This window comes from Balaenoptera musculus, chromosome 1, assembly GCF_009873245.2.
Source record: "Balaenoptera musculus isolate JJ_BM4_2016_0621 chromosome 1, mBalMus1.pri.v3, whole genome shotgun sequence".
NCBI lineage: Eukaryota > Metazoa > Chordata > Mammalia > Artiodactyla > Balaenopteridae > Balaenoptera > Balaenoptera musculus.
Genome location: NC_045785.1, coordinates 96,310,119 through 96,329,885, shown reverse-complemented (window position 1 = coordinate 96,329,885; position 19,767 = coordinate 96,310,119). Strand labels below are relative to the sequence as shown.

Genomic DNA, 19,767 nt, shown 5'->3' with positions numbered 1-19,767 from the left:
TGGAGCACTTAAGCCTAGGTTTGTCAGGACTCTGTTTAGCCCCCCTCCTCCCCAATAAAAGTATCTTCAAGCTTGTCATGCGCCTCTCTTGCAGCTTCCTCTGGCCCAGATGGAGGCCAAAGGCAGAGAGTCAGGAAGAGCTGGGACGCTGGGCATGAAACAGCAGCAGGCCTACATCCATCACTGGGCCAGACTGTTTGAATGTGAGTGGGAATTCACTGGAGCTGAGCCAGAATTTCAGAATTATGGTCCAAGCTCTCCTTACTTTCTAAACAAACTCCAAAATAAGGCTATACTCGACATCTTTATGCTTCTGTGTACATTTCTTCCAGTATATTCCAAGGCACCCAGCACAGCTGAGGGCACAACACTTCACAGGAGCAAGGAGTACTGGGGTTGACAGTGGTAGGTTTTGATCAGCCATACTGGCTGAAGATCCAGAGACGCACTAAAAAAAGCATGTCAGGTGCTCCACGCTCTACTTGGCAACTTTCTCTTCTAATACTTTTGTCCCCTCCTGTTCGGTGAGCTAACTTTGAGCCCCCTCCCCAGCTTGTCTCCTTAGTGGCAGAGCATAGGGAACACTGGACTGGAACATTGGACTGCCTGTGTGAACTCTGGCAAGTCGTTTCACTCTCTGGTTTCCTTTTTTCTCAAACGTTAAGTGAAGAGCCTGGGCTGTCTGTGGCTTCTAATATTTAGTATGCATAGCCTTCTTTAATCTCAGAACTGTCACAGACTGCCCTCCCTACAAAACAGAGGTTGTACTTTCATTGATTTAGTCTACAGATAAGGCTTGATGTACTTATGGATTAAGGGCCCTTAAGATGTTCCCTTAGTCTCTCTTATTTGAATTTGTCCATGACCCTAACACTGCCAGAATATTGTATTTTTCGACTGCCTGTGTCATCCCCTCAAGTTCCTGGCCTCAGAAAATCATCTCTCTTAGCTGGTAACACTGAATAAGAAAGCAAACATTTTCCCTCACAAAATAGAACAAAAGTGAGACCCTTAAGGTTTGACTGTCAAGGGCAAAAGTTAACCAGAAAAGTTAATTTGGGGGAACGGGGAGAGGAGATATTGACACATTGCCTTCTGGGGCTTCATGGAGCTGAAGGAGTCCTAGAAACAGGGAAACCCTCCAGAACCAGATAAAAAAAAGTATGCTCCCCAGATTTCCTAGCAAGGACTGAGATGAGGTGAGACTGTCTGGATATGCAAGCGCAAAGGAACTAGCACAAATTGGGCTGACAGACCTAGGTTTGAATCCCAGGCCACCCATGGAAACTTGAACCTAGGAAGGCAACTCACCCAACCTCTCCAGGCCTCAATAATCTTAAAGGGCATAAAACCTACTTCACAAAGTTGTTGTGAAGCTTAAATTGCAATAAATTAGTAACATACGTGAAATACCTAGACTATTGACTAGCATATCATAGGTGTTCCGTAAGTGTTAGTCTTACACCCAAGTTAATTTGTGACTGGCCTGTTATCTTAGGAAGAGAAATCCAGGCATTATAAATGCGTCTGTCCCAATGTGTTTGTACTTTTTCCTTTCTTCTTTTAGTGAACTGTCCTTTTAAAAAGCCTCATCTTTGCTTCAGCCAAACTAAGGGGGAAATGTGAGTTCCCAAACCCAGGCTAGGGCGTCTTAGAACACAGGGGCTCTGTGTTCTAAGTGGCTGTGCTGTAGAGGCCAGGCCAGACACCTAACGAGCAGCTCCAAACTCCTCCCCATCCACCCCCAATGCACACGCCAAAGATAGAGATTCCCTGGTGGTCAGCCTCCGTCCCTTCCTGGTTCTTGCCCACCTCCCCCGAAACCCTCCACCCCCCGCTAGATAAATATTTATGGCATGAATCGCACTCTCCCAGGGTAACCAGGGCCCTCACCGCCTAGGCTGTTAGGGCTCCTCCCACCCTAATTGGCACTAGTAAACAAACACAGTTCGGCTTCACGCGTGGAGAATGCAGAGACCCAAACCCAGGTCCGGGTCACTCTCCTCCTCTGCCTAGCCCGGGGATGGTCCGCCCCCAACCCCAGGGACTGTAGAAGTCGCGCATGCGCCTGGCCAGGCGGACACTCGGAGGGAGGGGAAGACGACGGTGGGGGCGGAGTCAGGCGCGCACGTTGGTGCCACCTACTTACGTCGGGTATAAAGCCCCTCCCGTTGGCCGTCTACCCCCAGTCCGCGAAGGCCCGCACGCAGCATTGAGATGTCGTCGAAGTCGACCATGATTCTGGGTTACTGGGATATTCGCGGGGTGAGTGCCGTCTCAATTGCCAAGCCGCTCGGTCTGGTAGACGGACGCGGAGGTGGCCGGGGGCTCACGGTCAGTGGTCTCCGAGAGAAGGGGGGGTTCTACTCGGGGGCCAAACCTCCTACGCCGCGACGCTTAACGCTGCGCGGCCGGCCCCAGCCGAGCTCCCGGGCCGCGGAGGCCGACCCCTGCCCCGCCTCTGGGCACGCTGGCCTGGGGGAGAGGGGCTGAGGGCAGCAAGCCCAACGGAGTAGGTCTCAGGAGCCGCTTAACTACCCCCTCGGCGGGATGCAGCGTCTGGGCAACCCTGGGCCGGAAGGGGGCGGGGCATTGGCGGGCGGGGTTTGGGGGTGCCGTTGGGAGCTGTGCAGGTGCTGACGGGGAGCTTTTTTACTCCCCAGCTGGCGCATGCCATCCGCATGCTCCTGGAGTTCACGGATACAGCCTATGAAGAGAAAAGATACACCTGCGGGGAAGGTAATGCCCCTCTGGGTGCCAGTGCGACGCCGCGCTAAGCCGAGCAGGCCCTCCAACTGTCCCTGTCTTCTTCTGCCCTGAGGGTGGCATCACGACGAGGTCGGGTGGGACTTCTGCCCCAATCACCTGGGAGCTCTCTGCTGTGTACATTGTGGGGAGAGAGCTGGGGATTCTCCCTCTGCCATAGCCCAACCCTGTCTTAACACTTTATGAGTAATGGTTAAGCTTTGGGGGCCTAGGTATGTGAGGTATTGGAATTAGGGTGTGCCTTTAGATCTTTCCACTCTCCTCAGGTCGGATATTAAGGAGGTTGGATACCACTTCATTCTCTCTCTTACAGCTCCTGACTATGATAAAAGCCAGTGGCTGGATATGAAATTCAGACTAGACCTGGACTTTCCTAACGTAGGTGGCTTTAGGAGAAGAGGGTACAGAAGGGAAGGCCTTCAAGTATATCCTTGCTCCTTTCCTCTCTATTCTAGGGGGATCTAGAATATGGGCTCTTAACCTGGATAGAATAGATAGAATTCAAGTGTCCTTGAACTTGGATGGAGAAAAAATTACATTTTCATTTCCACTAACTACTAACTAAAAGTTAACAATTCCTTCTGATGTGAGTATAGGCAGTGACCTTGATTATTAGCCATGCCTGTGACTTTGTCACTAGTAGAAAATGGATATTTTTGTAGTATATTAATGTGTTGCAGATATTATAAATATTATTTGCACTTATCATAATTTGAAAGTATGATAGTTATTATCTCTCGTTATTTAATGCATTCATAGACACATATTGCTCTTACAATTTTGTTCTTTTAATATTATATAAATCGTGTAAATATATGTAATTTGCTTTATGCATTTTAAAACCCTATTCTAAGAAGGGGTCCAGAGCTTCCCAGGTGGCGCAGTGGTTAAGAATCTGCCTGTCAATGCAGGGGACATGGGTTCAAGCCCTGGTCTGGGAAGATCCCACATGCCACGGAGCAACTAAGCCCGTGGGCCACAACTACTGAGCCTGTGCTCTAGAGCCCATGTGCCACAACTACCGAAGCCCGCATGCCTAGAGCCCGTGCTCCACAACAAGAGAAGCCACCGCAATGAGAAGCCCACACACTGCAACGAAGAGTAGCCCCCACTAGACACAACTAAGGGAAGCCCGCGTGCAGCAACGAAGACCCAATGCAGCCAAAAATAAATAATTAAAAAAGAAAAAAAGTGTCATGGCTTGCACATACGCGTACACACACACACACACACACAGATTAAGCACCCCTGTCTAGAATCAGGTGCAGACCCAGTTACTAACTTTTACTTACTCTCTTCTTTCTCCTGACACAGCATCTTCTCTCTACTGTTCACTTCCCTGCAAGTCTTATCTTTCAGGAGAGAGAGGCAGGTAGGCAAGAGAGAGTCGGGTGGTTCATTTGGCCTGTCCTTTTCCTTCCAGCTGCCCTATCTCATGGACGGTAAGAACAAGATCACCCAGAGCAACGCCATCTTGCGCTATATCGCCCGCAAGCACAATATGTGTGAGTGGGGTAGGGCTGGTGAGGTGAGGGCTGCTCACCTGGGGGTGGATAAGGCCAAATGACAGTTTGGCCTACAGGTGGTGAGACTGAAGAAGAAAAGATTCGAGTGGACATGATGGAGAACCAAATAATGGATTTTCGCATGCAACTGATACAACTCTGCTACAACCCTGACCACGTGAGTTTCCTTAGCAGGAAGGCATCAAGAAAAAGGAGCATTTAGGAACCCAAGGGTTAATTCTGCTCCATTCGCATACAGATGATGACAGCTATTCTCACTTTCCCTTTTACCTGTCTCCCAGGAAAAACTGAAGCCTCGGTACTTGGAACAGCTACCTGGACAACTGAAACAGTTCTCCTTGTTCCTGGGGAAATACTCATGGTTTGCAGGGGAAAAGGTAGGAAGAAAGGAAAAGGAGAGGATCCCTTTCTATCTCTGCAGGTGTTAATGAACTCCCAGACCTGATGATCTTATCATCCCTCTAGCTCACCTTTGTGGATTTCCTCACCTATGATGTGTTAGATCAGAACCATATCTTTGAGCCCAAGTGCCTGGATGAATTTCCAAATCTGAAGGCTTTCATGTGCCGTTTTGAGGTGATGCTCCCTGCACCTTTCTCTTACAAAAACAGACTCCCCCGGGCCCCGAGGGACCCCATTATGGTAGATTCTTGCCCAACACCAGCTTTTGCCTAAAGGGATCAAGGTTGGACACCTCTAAGCCTTTAAGTCTTGGGAAGGCCCTGGCTTCTATACCTTGAAGGCATTGTCTACAAGAAATGGCAGGCGTGAGGGGCTTGGGGGTGGAGTCAGGCAGCATGTGAGTGTTGCTGTTTTGGAATGGGTCTTTTGGCTGGGTTAGAGTCTTTATAAGGTTTGGTGTGCTTTCCCTTCAGGCCTTGGAGAAAATAGCTGCCTACATGCAGTCTGACCGCTTCCTTAAGATGCCCATCAACAACAAGATGGCCCAGTGGGGCAACAAGAGAATATGCTGAGCAGGAGGCATACTTGCACTGCTTGTTTTGTTCCATCCTGTCCCTAGGGGACCTGTACTTTCTCTTCTCTGCTCTTTTCAATAAATAGCACTGAGGCTACTGGTGTCCAGCTGGATGTCTCTTGGGAGTAAAGGCCAAAGGAGAGTAAGGACATGTTATTTCAATCACTGCAACGTTGACATTCCCCCACCCCACACCTGAGTTTAAGGACTAGAGGTTCTTGCCCAGCCCTTCAGAGTACTAGAAATAAAGGTGAGATTGCACAGCTGTAGATGACAAGTGTGTTAAATGAGACTAGAGCCCTTGTGAAGACCTGGTGAAGATAAGTAAAACTGTGTGGTACTATGAACTCAACAGAACTGGAGTTCAGAAACAGACCCTTATATATGTGATAAAGATGATATTTCAAACTGGTAGACTAACCAATATATAGGAGTGGGACAGTTACTTAGCAATTAAAAATAATAGACCCTGGGCTTCCCTGGTGGTGCAGTGGTTAAGAATCCGCCTGCCAAAGCAGGGGACGTGGGTCTGAGCCCTGGTCCGGGAAGATCCCACATTCCACGGAGCAACTAAGCCCGTTTGCCACAACTACTGAGCCTGCACTCTAGAGCCCGTGAGCCACAACTACTGAGCTCACACGCTGCATCTACTGAAGCACGTGCGTTCTAGAGCCCGTGCTCCGCAACAAGAGAAGCCACCGCAATGAGAAGCCTGTGCACCGCAACAGAGTAGCCCCCGCTCACCACAACTAGAGAAAGGTCGCACGCAGCAACAAAGACCCAACACAGCCAAAAATAATAAATAAATAAAAATAAATAAATTTATTAAAAATAATAATAATAGACCCATACTTCATACCATTCACTAAAATTAAGTCATCTGGAGTTTAAGGCCCAATGTTAAATACAAAGCTCTAGAAGTATTAATGAAAACGTATGAATGTTTGTGATCATAGGGTAGGAAACATTTCTCTAAGACATTTTAAAAAGCTATAAAGGGAAAGATTTACAAATTCAACATTATTCCACATAAAAATTTTTTGGGACAAAATGAAATGACAAGTGAGATAAAGGACCAGTATAGAGACTATATAAAGAACTCAAATCATTAAGGCAACTCGGGTTTTTTTTTTTAAATTGAATATAGTTCCCTATGCTATACAGTAAGTCCTTACTGTTTATTTTATATATACTAGTGAGTGTCTGTTAATCCCAAACTCCTAATTTATCCCCTGCCACCGCCTTTCCCCTTTGGTAACCATAAGTTTATTTTCTATGTCTGTGAGTCTGTTTCTGTTTTGTAAATATGTTCATTTGTATCTTTTTTAGATTCCACATATAAATGATATATATGTCTGTCTGACTTACTTCACTTCGTATGATAATCTCTAGGTCCATCCATGTTGCTGCAAATGGTATTATTTCATTCTTCTTTATGGCTGAGTAATATTCTATTGTGTCTATATTACTACATCTTCTTTATCCGTTCATCTTTCAGTGGACATTTAGGTTGCTTCCATGTCTTGGCTGTTGTAAATAGTGCTGCTATGAACATTGGGGTGCATGTATCTTTTTGAATTAGAGTTTTCACCTTTTCTGGTTATATGCCCAGGAGTGGGATTGCTGGATCATTGATTGCTGGATCAATAAAAAACTTTATTTTTAGTTTTTTGAGGAACCTTCGTACTGTTCTCCATAGAGGCTGCACCAATTTACATTCCCACCTTCAGTGTAGGAGGGTTCCCTCTTCTCCACATCCTCACCAGCATTTATTATTTGTAGACTTTTTGATGATGGCCATTATGACTGGTGTGAGGTGATACCTCATTGTGGAGGCAACTCAGTTTTTTAAAAATGGACAAAAATCTATGAACAGATGATTTATGGAAATAGAAATATTGATGGCCAAAGAAAGTTTAAAAAATGTTTATAATCCAAGAAACTGCAAATTATACCAGTAAGAGGACCATTTTTCAGCTGAACAAATTCAAACTTTGTGAAGTGTTGGCAAAGCTTGGGAAATTGATAAGGATTTCTTGCTGGTGAACTTGTGAATTGGTATAGCTACTTTGGAGGACAATTCATCAATATCTTCTAAAATTCAAATATCCTGTGGCTCAACAAAGATGACCTTGCTTCCCCAAACCCAGTAAGGTAGAAAGAGTCTCCTGGAAAGAGGGACACTACAGTCCTATGTAATATAATCAAGGAAATGACATCCCATTACTTCTGCTGCAGTTTATTAGAAGAAATCATAGGTCCTGCCTACACTCGGGGAGAGGATTTCACAAGATCGTGAGTACCAGAAGGTGGGATTATGAGGGCCATTTTAGAGTCTGTTCACCACAGGGAAGAGGCAAGGAGATGAGAAATTGGCCTTGCAGTCCCCTGAGAAAAGAATCCTGGGGAAAAGTGATGACAGAAGAGAGCACCATGGCAATTGTAAAGGAGAGCTTTTAAAAGCATAGGTCCATATTGCACCTGAATTCCAGATAGACTGTAGAAAAATCACGTGTTCCAAATTTTTCTAGTTATTATGTTTGTTAGGGAAAATCCATTTAACGGTTATCCAAAACCAAGAAAGCAGAGAAGGTCACTGAGGAACAGATGCATTCCATAGGAGATTTGGCTCCCCCAGGTCCCAACTGCCCCTAACTCTAATTCTAAGACAAGAAGAGAACACTCTCGCAGTGGTTGCCTTCAAGGAAAGGGAAGTGGACGCCCTATCATCCCAGAGGCACAGAGATTGCACAAGTGTGAAACTAGTAGACTAGTGATGGGTTTGTGCAAGTAGCATCAATAAGAAATTTTCAAAACAAAAAACTTGTGATAGCTGAATTGAATTTGGTGGAAGAGTTCCCCAAAAAGTATTAGGGAAATTCATTTGTATTCATTGTTGAGCAACTGGATTAAGGCATTTCCAGTTCAGAAGGAAATAACTTACGTGATTCAAGAAAAATTTGTAGAGTTATTTCGTTGATGGGATGGGTGGAGTGAGGAACTCTGATGTGTATGGGCATGGATCTGCCTTTAAAGACAGTTTAAGGGCTTATGAAAACACCTGGACTTGGTACAGAAATTGCATTTTCCTTATCCTTCAGCTGCAGGACTAGGTGGCACAATGAGCCATGTGGGTACAAAGGGATTTAAGGAGTTCAGGTGGATGGTAGGGGAGAGGGAAGGAAGTGACATTTAGCCAGTGAATTTTCTAATGTGCAAGCTTGCTCATGTCACTCCCCTGCTTGAATATGGCTAATGGCTTCTTAGGCCTCGGGGAAAAGACAGTCTCCTCCAGTTTACAAAATTCTTCATAATCTGACCTCTGCTTCCTTTCCAGCTACATCTCTTGGCAGGCGCCCGCCCCTTTCCCTACCCTGGAGCACTGGGTTCTAGCTTTTCTGAATTCCCTAGACTCTAGAGTAAGGCTACCTGGGTTCGGGTCATGGCTCTGCTACAGTAAACTCTGGCCTCCTGTGCCTCTGTACCTTCTCTGACAAATGAACCCTCCCTCACTGGGACCTTGTAAGGAGTAAGCCAGTGTTTTTAAAACATTTAGAATGGATGGATGCTATATAAATTTGTAAATATAAATTATCCAGAAGCACCATGTTCTCTTTTATCTTCATGCTTTTGGACTTGCTGTGCCCCCTGCCTGGAATGCTTTTGCTCTGGCCAGCTAAGCCTGCCTAATGCCTATTCATTGTGTAAGGTAAGCTGAGAAGCCCCTGCCTAGAGGAGCCACAGCTGATAACCCTTGTGGGAAGCATTAGTGATGGTCACCAAAGATTTCTGATTGTTTTCCTTTTAGGGAAGCTTCATTACCCTCTTGAATTTACGTGTAACATTCTGACTTGCTTTGGCCAATTAAATGCAGTGGAAATTACACACGTTTTCCAGGCAGAAGCTTTAAAAGCCAGTGTGGGGGCGGCCATATCTGCTTCCGACTGCTGTCACGACTGAGAGCAGGTGCCAGGCAGAAGCCTCCATCAGTCTGGGTCTCTGACAGACCACGAAAACCAGGGCCTGTTGACCACAGTGGACGTGAAGCATAAGCAAGAAATAAATATGCATTAAGCCACTGGGGTGTGGTTTATCCTGCCCGACATTCCTCCACCTCCCCACAGCTAATTTAAATGCACTGACTTTTAAAATCCCTGTTCCTACAGGATTCAGTGTTCTCTTCCATCAGCACTTTCCACACTGAACTCTAATTGCTGGTTTAAACGTCTGTCTCTGCCGCTAAACTGTACGTTGCCTGAGAGCAGGGACTGTGACTTAAGCCAATTTTTTTTTTTTTTAATTTGGAGCTTGTATAGAGCCTGACACAAAGTAGACACAACAATGCATTGATTCCCTTCCTTCTTATGAGAATGGAAGGAGAAAAGAAGAGCTTGCTTCAGAAAAGTACTTCATGCTCTCAAGGAGCTTTAAAAATTTCTCTCTGTTCTGGTTGGGAGACAACACGAAATGCCCTGTTCTTGAAGCAGATGGCCGAAGTGCTTGGAGTCAGCACAGAAGTTCAGGTTCAGGGAGGTCCCGGGGATCAGCAAAGAACTCTGAGTCTGGAGGGTGGGTGATGAGATTTCGTGGTCTGGCATGCTCCTTGCTTAGGCCAAATTGTAATGAAACATTGCTGAGGACCAACAGGCATGAGCTCTTAGTGTTTTGGGGGGATTTTCAATAGGAATAACTATAGGTGCTTCACACGTGAGATTTAAATCCAGAAGAAAAGATTATATAGATGTGAGTATGTTTGAATTTCAAATGAATAGGTGCTGCGGTGCAGAGGACACATGGAGACCCAGGGCCAACCTGAGGTTACTGTCATTAGAGCAGGTGTTTGAAGTGGTGGCGAGGGGTGGGAATAGAATAAACAGGACAATGTTCATGCTGTGTGAGAAGTTGGAGGGAAAATGAGAGATCTGTATCTTATCTTCTGTGGTGTAATGTTTCCAACTGTATTAACAGATTTTTTTTTTTGAACTGTGACTAAAACCGTATCTGCTTCCTTCCAAAATTATGTTTAAAATGGGAAGAAAAGTAGAAAAATGTAGGAAATGCAGAGTGGCTGTTGGGCCTTTTAGGCAGGACTATGCTTTTTCAGGAGGTGTGGCTACCCCACCAAGGAGAGTCTGGGAAAAGCCAGATCTGATTAAATAGGAATAGGACAATGGGCATGTTCTGGAATCCACCAGGACTGGACCCTCTTCTTTGCTTCCAAGTCTTGAGTTACCATGTAGAGCAGGCTGGTCTCTGTGTCTGTCATCAATCAGGTGGTAGACTAATAAAGTGGGATGACCGTGAACCTGCAAGTGGGGTCACCAGAGGGATGGACACAAAAGCCGATCCAGGGAGTAATTTTAGTTTGCAGGTATCAATGTTTAGTATAAAGGCCTTATTCAGCATCTCTTTGGAATCCTCTCACCAAAGAAGGGCGTCCTATAAGCATTGTAGATAAATGCAAAACAGCTTATCTGCAAATCTGAGTGCAGGCTGTTTTCTATTAAATTATAGAGCTCGCTTAATTTTCCCTGTTTTATACCTCCCATTCCCTTACTATTTCATATGGGATGAACTGGAAGTCACTGACATTATGCTTTAGTCTGTCATTTTCAAAATATCAATCTGAATGTCACCCCGAGATGCCAAACTTGGAAGTGGATGCAGTAGTTGATGACACTTTGGGTGGTTCCTGTTTTGGGTGAAAGAAGGTGCACGTGTTTTTGTTGGTACAGGGATGGTTGCATGAGTGTCTTGTGGTGGCTGTAGGGATGATTGTTTGGAAATGCACGTGTGGAAAAGGTTATGTTTCTGTTAGGCATCTATCCTCTGCATCTTTTAAACATCATTCTTATAGGTGGGGAATTTCTCACATTGTAGGTCCCACCTCCCCAAGGTAAAAAACTGCTAGTCGACACTCGATATCCCATCTCCCCATCTTCTGTTGTCACAGAATCTCCACTTCTGCTGGGCATGTTACTTCCCAGGTGGAAGACGTCATTTCCAAAATGATTAAGTTCAAGCCAATGAGATATAAATAGAAGTGTTATACGTTACTTCCAGGAAGTTTCTTTAAGAGGGAAAGAGCAAGCCCCACTCCTCTTTCTCCCTCCTGCTGTCTGGAACACAGATGTGACAGGGCTTTAGCAGCCGTTTTGTGTCTATGAGGTGACATAGAGAATGGAAAACACCTGCTGAGCATGATGAAGCATAAAGTTAAGAAACCAAGTCATTAAACCTACTATGGGGCTTCCCTGGTGGCGCAGTGGGTAAGAATCCACATGCCAATGCAGGGGAGACAGGTTCGAGCCCTGGTCCGGGAAGATCCCACATGCCACGGAGCGATTAAGCCCATGCGCCACAACTACTGAACTTGTGCTCTAGAGCCCATGAGCCACAACTACTGAACCTGCGCACCACAACTACTGAAGCCCACGTGCCTAGAGCCCATGCTCCGCAACGAGAGAAGACACCGCAATGAGAAGCCCACGCACCGCAACGAAGAGTAGCCCCCGCTCACCGCAACTAGAGAAAGCCCACATGCAGCAACAAAGACCCAACACAGCCAAAAATAAATAAATAAAATAAATTTATTTTTAAAAAAAACAAAGAAAAACCTACTATGAAGCCAACATTCCCAGTGCTTAACTATCTACCTCCAGATCTTTTTTCACATGAGAAATAAACTTCTGTCCTATTTAAGCCACTGTTATTATTTAGTTATATACAGCAGAACTTAACCCTAACTAATTCACTTGCTCTTCCAGCCTCCCTTGTGGCTGAGGCATGGGCCTGTGACCCAGGCTCTGTTAATTGCACACGGTGGTACGGGACCTCAGTTCCAAAGAGGCAGGCCCTGAGAATTTATCTGGCACGGGTAGTGGTGGAGGGATCAGGATTTTGGAGGCATCAGTAGTGACACATTCGCCTCCAGTGCCACATGTCAGGGTTAGGAGCCCCAGTGTCTGTGCCCAGCAATGGCTGTGGGGTTGTCTCTAGGACAGTCCCACTTGTGGTTAGGCACACTTCCTAGCTACCCAGCTTCCAATGCCAACTCCTTGGCCCTCCCAGGGATTCAGTGAGCTACCTGTTACCTCTAAAAACTTATTTTCTTGTTTCAGCAACAAGGAACACTAAAGGATATGCCACTCCCCTTAGGTCTATCTGAAGATAAACATCTTATCTTTAATACCTTAGTCTCTATCCTACCGGCTTGAAACCACTGGCTTAAACCCAAAGTTTCTCCTTGTCTTGAGTTTAACCTTTAATCCTCACTCTCCTGGGTGTGGGAGAGACTGCAACTGTCCACCAAATCTATTCTTCTGTTGAAATATGTGTCTATCCTGTGACTAGGTAAAGCCACACAACTGATCACAAATGGAATGTGATCAGCTGTGATGTTTGCAACTTCTGCCTCACTTGTATAATGGGAAGTTGCTTCCTTGGGTTTGCTCTGTTTTCTTTCCCATACTCATGATATAGCTGCAACCAAGGAAATGAGGAAACAGCCTTACGAATGGCAGAGCCACAGGATGGAAGGAGCCTGAGTTCCTGAATAACTTCATGGAGCAAAACTGCCTCAACAGCCTGGACTATTCCCCATGGGACATGAAGGAAGACTAAACTTCCATTTTCTGTAGGCTGCTGGCTTGGGGTCTCTATCAGCTTCATTTTTCTCTGCTGATACAATGATAATGGAGGAATACTAGGCATGAAACTTGTAATTAACAGCAGGTAATTACAGGTCAATGCAGGAGACCCCAATGCAGGCAGCCATGTTCTCAGAATGTGTCTTATTTTCTCGTTCTAGAGGGAAAGGTGCACATTGAATGGTGTAGGAGCACTGCCATGAGGTGCCAAAGAATCCCAAGTCTTGAGAACTCTGCCAGATCCCAACCACAAGAAAATTCATCTTTTTTGGTTGCCTCAGTTTGAAGTACATACGTTCTACTTCTTCTACCCCAGGCTTTAAAATGTATGTCTTTACCTTTTATAATTTTGACCACAATGATTAGAAAAACTTCATTTGCAACTGACTTCATTATCACATATTCCCTCTTTTTTAAGGATTGAGTTATTTTGCTCCTTTTTTCCTTGATAATCACCTTTTACATTTCAAATCTAAGATTTAAGCTTTAACGTAGCTATGCCCTTTTAACTTGAGCTTCTAAATCATGAGTCAGGAAACTAAGGCCGCCTGTTTTTGAAGTTCTATTGGAATACAGCTCCATCCATTCATTTATGTATTGTCTATGGCTGCTAAGGGGACCAACTGTCGCAGAGACCATATGGCCCGCAAAGCCAAAAACATTTACTGACTTATCTTACCAGTTTCATTAACTTTTAGCTCTACTAGACTTTTTTTTCTTCATGTCAGATTTATTTTTGATCTGGGCATTTTTTCCCCGCTCTCTCATGTCTTTTTTTAAAACTTGAAGTATAGTTGATTTACGGTGTTGTGTTAGTTTCAGGTGTTCAGCAAAGTGATTCAATTATACACAAACACACATTCTTTTTTTTCAATTCTTTTCCATTATAGGTTATAAAAAGATATTGAATATAGTTCCCTGTGCTATACAGTAGGTCCTTGTTGTTTATCTATTTTATATACATAGTGTGTATCTGTTAATCCCAAACTCCCTAATTTATCCCTCCCTGCCCCCACCCTTACCCCTTTGTTAACCATAAGTTTGTTTTCTATGCCTGCGTGTCTGTTTCTCTTCTGTAAATATGTTCGTTTGTATCATGTTTTAGATTCCACATATAAGTGATATGTGGTATTTATCTTTCCCTGTCTTACTTCACTTAGTATGATAATCTCTAGGTCCATCTACGTTGCTGAAAATGACATTATTTCCTATTTTATGGCTCAGTAATATTCCTCTGTGTGTGTGTGCGTGTGCGTGTGTGTGTGTGTCACATCTTCTTTATCCATTCATCTGTTGGTGGACATTTAAGTTGCTTTCATATCTTGGCTGCTGTAAATAGTGCTGCTATGAATATTGGGGTGCATGTATCTTTTTGAATTAGAGCTTTCATCTTTTCTGGATATATGCCCAGGAGTGGGATTGCTGGATCATATGGTAGCTCTATTTTTAGTTTTTTAAGGAATCTGCATACTGTTCTCCATAGAGGCTGCACCAATTTATGTTCACAACAACAGTGTAGGAGGGTTTCCTTCTCTCCACACCCTCTCAAGCACTTAATATTTGTAGATTTTTTTGATAGTGGGCATTCTGACTGGTGTGAGATGATACCTTATTGCAGTTTTGATTTCCATTTCTCTAATAATTAGTGATGTTGAACATTTTTTCATATGCCTATTGGCCATCTGTATGTCTTCTTTGGAGAAATATCTACTTAGGTCTTCTGCCCATTTTTTGATGGGGTTGTTTGTTTTTTTATTTGAGCTGTATGAGCTATTTGTATATTTTGGAAATTAATCCCTTGTCAGTCTCATCGTTTGCAAATATTTTCTCCCCTCCCATAGGTTGTCTTTTTGTTTTGTTTATGGTTTCCTCTGCTGTGCAAAAGCTTTTAAGTTTAATTAGGTCCCATTTGTTTATTTTTTCTTTTGTTTCTTTTACTCTAGGAGATGGATCCAAAAAGTATTGCTGCACTTTATGTCAAAAAGTGTTCTGCCTATGTTTTCTTCTAAGAGTTTTATAATATCTGGTTTTGTATTTATGTCTTTAATCCATTCTGAGTTTATTTTTGTATATAGTGTTAGAGAATGTTCTAATTTTATTTTTACATGGAGCTGTCCAGTTTTCCCGGCACCACTTATTGAAGAGACTGTCTTTTCTCCTTTGTATATTCTTGCCTCCTTTGTCATAGATTAATTGACCATAAATGGTTTATTTCTGGGATCTCTATCCTGTTCCATTGATCCATATTTCTATTTTTGTGCCGGTACCACACTGTTTTGATTACTGTAGCTTTGTAGTATAATCTGAAGTCAGGGAGCCTGATTCCTCCAGCTCCATTCTTCTTTCTCAATATTGTTTTGGCTTTTTGGGGTCTTTTGTGTTTCCATAACAATTTTAAAATTTTTTGTTCCAGTTCTGTGCAACGTGCCATTGATTATTTGATAGGGATTGCATTGAATCTGTAGATTGCCATGGGTAGTGTGATCATTTTAACAGTATTGATTCTTCTAATCCAAGAACATGGCATATCTTTCCATCCATTTGTGTCATCTTCAATTTCTTTCATCAGTGTCTTATAGTTTTTGGAGTCCAGGTCTTTTGCCTCCTTAGGCAGGTTTATTCCTAGGTATTTTATTCTTTTCTATGTGACGGTAAGTGAGATTGTTTCCTTAATTTCTCTTTCTGATTGTTGTTAGCGTATAGAAATGCAAGCAATTTCTGTGTATTAATTTTGTATCCTGCAACTTTACCAAATTCATTGATGAGCCCTACTAGCTTTCTGGTGGTGTCTTTAGGATTTTCTATGTATAGTATCATGTAATCTGCAAACAGTGAAAGTTTTACTTCTTCCTTTCCAATTTGGATTCCTTTTATTTCTTTTTCTTGTCTGATTGCTGTGGTTAGGACTTCCAAAACTATGTTGAATAAAAGTGGTGAGAGTGGGCATCCTTGTCTTGTTCCTGATCTTAGAGGGCATGCTTTCAGCTTTTCATCATTGAGTATGATGTTAGCTGTGGGTGTGTCATATATAGCCTTTATTATGTTGGGGTATGTTCCCTCTGTGCCCACTTTCTGGAGAATTTTTACCATAAATGGATGTTGAATTTTATCAAAAACTTTTTCTTCATCTATTGAGATGGTCATATGGCCTTCAGTTTGTTAATGTGGTGTATCACATTAATTGATTTGCAGATATTGAAAAATCCTTGTATCCCTGGGGTAAATCCCACTTTTTCATGGTGTGTGACCCTTTTAATGTATTATTGGATTCAGATTGATAGTATTTTATTGAGAATTTTTGCATCTATGTTCATCAGTGATATTAGCCTGTTATTTTCTTTTTTTGTGATGTTTTTGGTTTTGGCATCAGGGTGATGGTGGCCTCATAGAAAGAGTTCAGAAGTGTTCCTTCCTCTGCAATTTTTTGGAATAGTTTCAGAAAGATAGGTGTTAAGTCTTCTATAAATGTTTAGTATAAAAAACCCTGCATTTTACTCTCCTCCCCTCACAATTACTGTTTTCATTATCATATATTTTACATCTAATTGTTTTGTGTATCTCTTATAACTGCTTATTGTGGATACAAATGATTTTATTATTTTTGTCTTTAACCTCCCTACTAGCCTTGTGTATGGATGATTTCCTACCTTTACCGTATGTTTGCCTTTATCAGTGAGCTTTTTCATTTCATAATTTTCATGTTTCTATTTGTGGCCTTTTTTCACCTAGTGAAGTTTCCTTTAACAATTGTTGTAAAGCTGGTTTGGTGGTGCTGAATTCTTTTAGCTTTTGCTTGTCTTAAAGCTTTTGATTTCTCCATCAAATCTGAACAAGAGCCTTGCTGGGTAGAGTATTTTTGGTTGTAGGTTTTTCCCTTTCATCAGTTTAAATATACCATTCTACTCCCTTCTGGCCTGCAGAGTTTCTGCTGAAAAATCAGCTGATAGGCTTATGGGAGTTCCCTTGCATGTTATCTGTTACTTTTACTCTTGCTGCTTTTAATATTCCCTCTTTATCTTTAATTTTTGTCATTTTGATTACAGTGTGTCTTGGTGTGTTTGTCTTTGGCTTAATCCTGTATGGGACTCCCTGTGCTTCCTGGACTTGGGTGAATGTTTCCTTTCCCAGGTTAGGGAAGTTTTTAGCTATTATCTCTTCAAATATTTTCTCAGGTCCTTTCTCTCTCTCTCTTCTCCTTCTGGGTCCCCTATAATGCACATATTAGTGTGCTTGATGTTGTCCCAGAGGTCTCTTAAACTGTCCTCATTTCTTTTCTTTCTTTTTTGTGTTCAGTGGCAGTGATTTATACTACTCTGTCTTCCAGCTCACTGATCCATTCTTCTGTATCATTTAGACTACTATTGATTCCTTCTAGTGTATTTTTCATTTCAGTTATGGTATTCTTCATCTCTGTTTGGTTGTCCTTTATATTTTCTAACTCTTTGTTAACAAATTCTAACTTCTCACTCTGTACATCCATTCTCCTCCTGGAGAGAATGATATCTTTACTTAGTTCTTCTGAGGTTTTATCTCATTCTTCCATCTGTAACATATCCCTGTGTCACCTCATTTTGTCTAAGTTGCTCTTTGTATTTTTATGCATGTGGTAGGTTATTTACATTTCTCAAACTTGGAGAAGTGGCCTTCTGCAGGAGATGTCCTGTGCATCCCAGCAGTGCACTCCTCTCTCATCATCCAAGCTATATGCTCTAGGGGTTCCCCCTAAGATGGTTGCATGGGTCCTTTTGTTGTGTCAGGCTATGTGGGTGGTCTAGTAGGCTTGGTTGTTGCCAGGTCCTGCCTTATGCAGATGCTCCAACTGCAGTTTAGCAGAGCCTGGCCATGAGGCAGCTGGTTACAGAAGCCTAGGGGGCCAAGGAGCTAGTGCTGTCTCACTGGTTGGTAGAGCCAAGTTTCTGAAGACTCCAGGGCTGTTGCCAGATCCTGGGGTTAGTGCCAGACTACTGGCAGGCAGAGCTGGTTCCTGGAGTCTGCCTGCAGGGCCCAGGGGTTCAAGACCTCATTTCAGATCATTGGGGTGGGGGTGGGAGCAGTTCCTGATACAGTTGGGTATGGGGTCCAGGGTGTCCTGAAGGTTGCATTGGCTGGCTAGTGGGCAGGGCCAGGGTCCAGCTGGTCCCAAGGTAGGGTATGGGCTGCTATTGGTGGACTCTGTGTGCAGGATGCAAGATCATAGTTTTCTTGATTCTGGTGTCTACCCCCTGATAGATGGAGCTGGTCTAGAGGCTAGTGCAGACTTCCTGGCAGGAAGGGTTGGTGCCTGCCCACTGGTGGATGGAGCTGAGTCTTGGCCTTCCGCTGGGCAGGGCCACGTCTAGGGGAGTGTCTAGAGGTGGCTGTGGGCTCAGGAGTCTTTAGGAAGCCTGTCTGCTGATGGAAGGAACACTGCCCCTGCTTAGTTAGTTGTTTGGACTGAGGCATCCCAGCACTGGTGCCTACAGGCTGTTGGTGGGGGGCCAGGGCTTGGTACTACTGAGCTAAGATGGCAGCAACCAACAGGAGTGTTTACTTTGGTTGAATGTTCCTAAATATGTCTGCCACTAGTATCTGTGTCCCCAGGGTAAGCCACAGCCACCCCCCACCTCTCCAGGAGGCTCTGCAAGACCAGCAGGTAGGTCTGGCTCAGGATCCTATCAAATTACTGCTTTTGCTCTGGGTCCCAGTATGTGTGATATTTTGTGTGCACCCTTTAATTCTTCTAGGTCTTTATTAAACATTTCTTGCAGCTTCTCGATCCTTGCCTCCATTCTTTTTCTGAGATCCTGGATCATCTTCACTATCATTATTCTGAATTCTTTTTCCAGAAGGTTGCCTATCTCTACTTCACTTAGTTGTTTTTCTGGGGTTTTATCTTGTTCCTTCATCTGGGACATATTCTTCTGCCATTTCATTTTGTCTAACTTTGTGTGATTGTGGTTTCCATTCCACAGGCTGCAGGACTGTAGTTCTTCTTGCTTCTGCTCTGTATTTCTTTCTTGAGATTCCTTTCAAAACAGGTGAAATTTTCACACCCTGTGTCACCTTTCACTGTTTCTCAGAGATCACCGAGGTCTCTGTTCGCCCTCTTATCAGCTTCCTTGGTTCTGACAGGCTCAGGCCTTTCTTGTCTTTCTGTGGTGTTGAGAAAACACAGGGGACAGCAGGGCTGAAAGATGAAGGGCAGCTCCAGTCTCTGCTGAGTAGGGACGGTCAACCAGAAGGAGATCACAGCAGCAACTTTACCTGCTGCCAATCAGCCTTTTGCCTGATCCACATGCCCAATTTCTCTAGCCACATGATGGTCAGGATCCAGGGGTAAGCCAAGAACTTCTTGTAGTGCAGCCCAGCCCCTTGACGCGGCACAGACCACCTCCTAACTGTGCCCCTCGTTCCGGTCTAAGGGCTTGGTGCCTGTGATAGTGCAGGTCCCGAACTCTTTAGTTGGCTGAGGCCAGCACTTCAGGGGGTCCCTCCAGTTCATGTGCACCCTTTAAGAATGAAACCTCTTTCCCCCTTCAGTTAAGCCCCACTGGCCTTCAAAGCCAGATGCTCTGGGAGCTCATCTTCCCAGTGCTGAACCCCTAGACTGGGGAGCCTGATGCAGGGCTCAGAACTCTCACTCATGGTTTGCAAGCAGTTCCCTGACCCCAGCTACAGAGCCATGCCTCAGCTCTGGGGACCTCACACACCTCAGCCAGGTGAGCTAGAGCTCAAGGTGTCTACCACTATATCACATTTTAGGATCTTTGTTAACTATTTAATAATGCCATACATTTGTATAAGGTTAGACTGTTTGTTTGAAAACATCTCTTTACATTCCATATTCCAATAAAATTGTATTGTAGAAAAA

At 43.9% G+C, this 19,767-nt stretch overlaps 1 protein-coding gene across 2 annotated transcripts; it reads left to right on the top strand.

Moving 5' to 3' along the window:
• The first annotated feature begins 2,150 nt into the window (after nucleotides 1-2,150).
• Nucleotides 2,151-5,365, top strand: LOC118886122 (glutathione S-transferase Mu 3). 2 transcript variants are annotated; one of them, XM_036835342.1, is made up of 8 exons: nucleotides 2,151-2,265; nucleotides 2,664-2,739; nucleotides 3,080-3,144; nucleotides 4,190-4,271; nucleotides 4,349-4,449; nucleotides 4,574-4,669; nucleotides 4,758-4,868; nucleotides 5,168-5,365. In XM_036835342.1, the coding sequence occupies exons 1-8, from the start codon at nucleotides 2,218-2,220 to the stop codon at nucleotides 5,264-5,266; spliced, it is 678 nt and encodes a 225-aa protein (XP_036691237.1). In that variant the 5' UTR covers nucleotides 2,151-2,217; the 3' UTR covers nucleotides 5,267-5,365. The 2 variants fall into 2 exon arrangements, with proteins under 2 accessions (XP_036691237.1, XP_036691247.1); XM_036835352.1 differs by lacking the exon at nucleotides 3,080-3,144 and having other exon boundaries at nucleotides 2,193-2,265.
• Nucleotides 5,366-19,767: the final 14,402 nt, after the last annotated feature.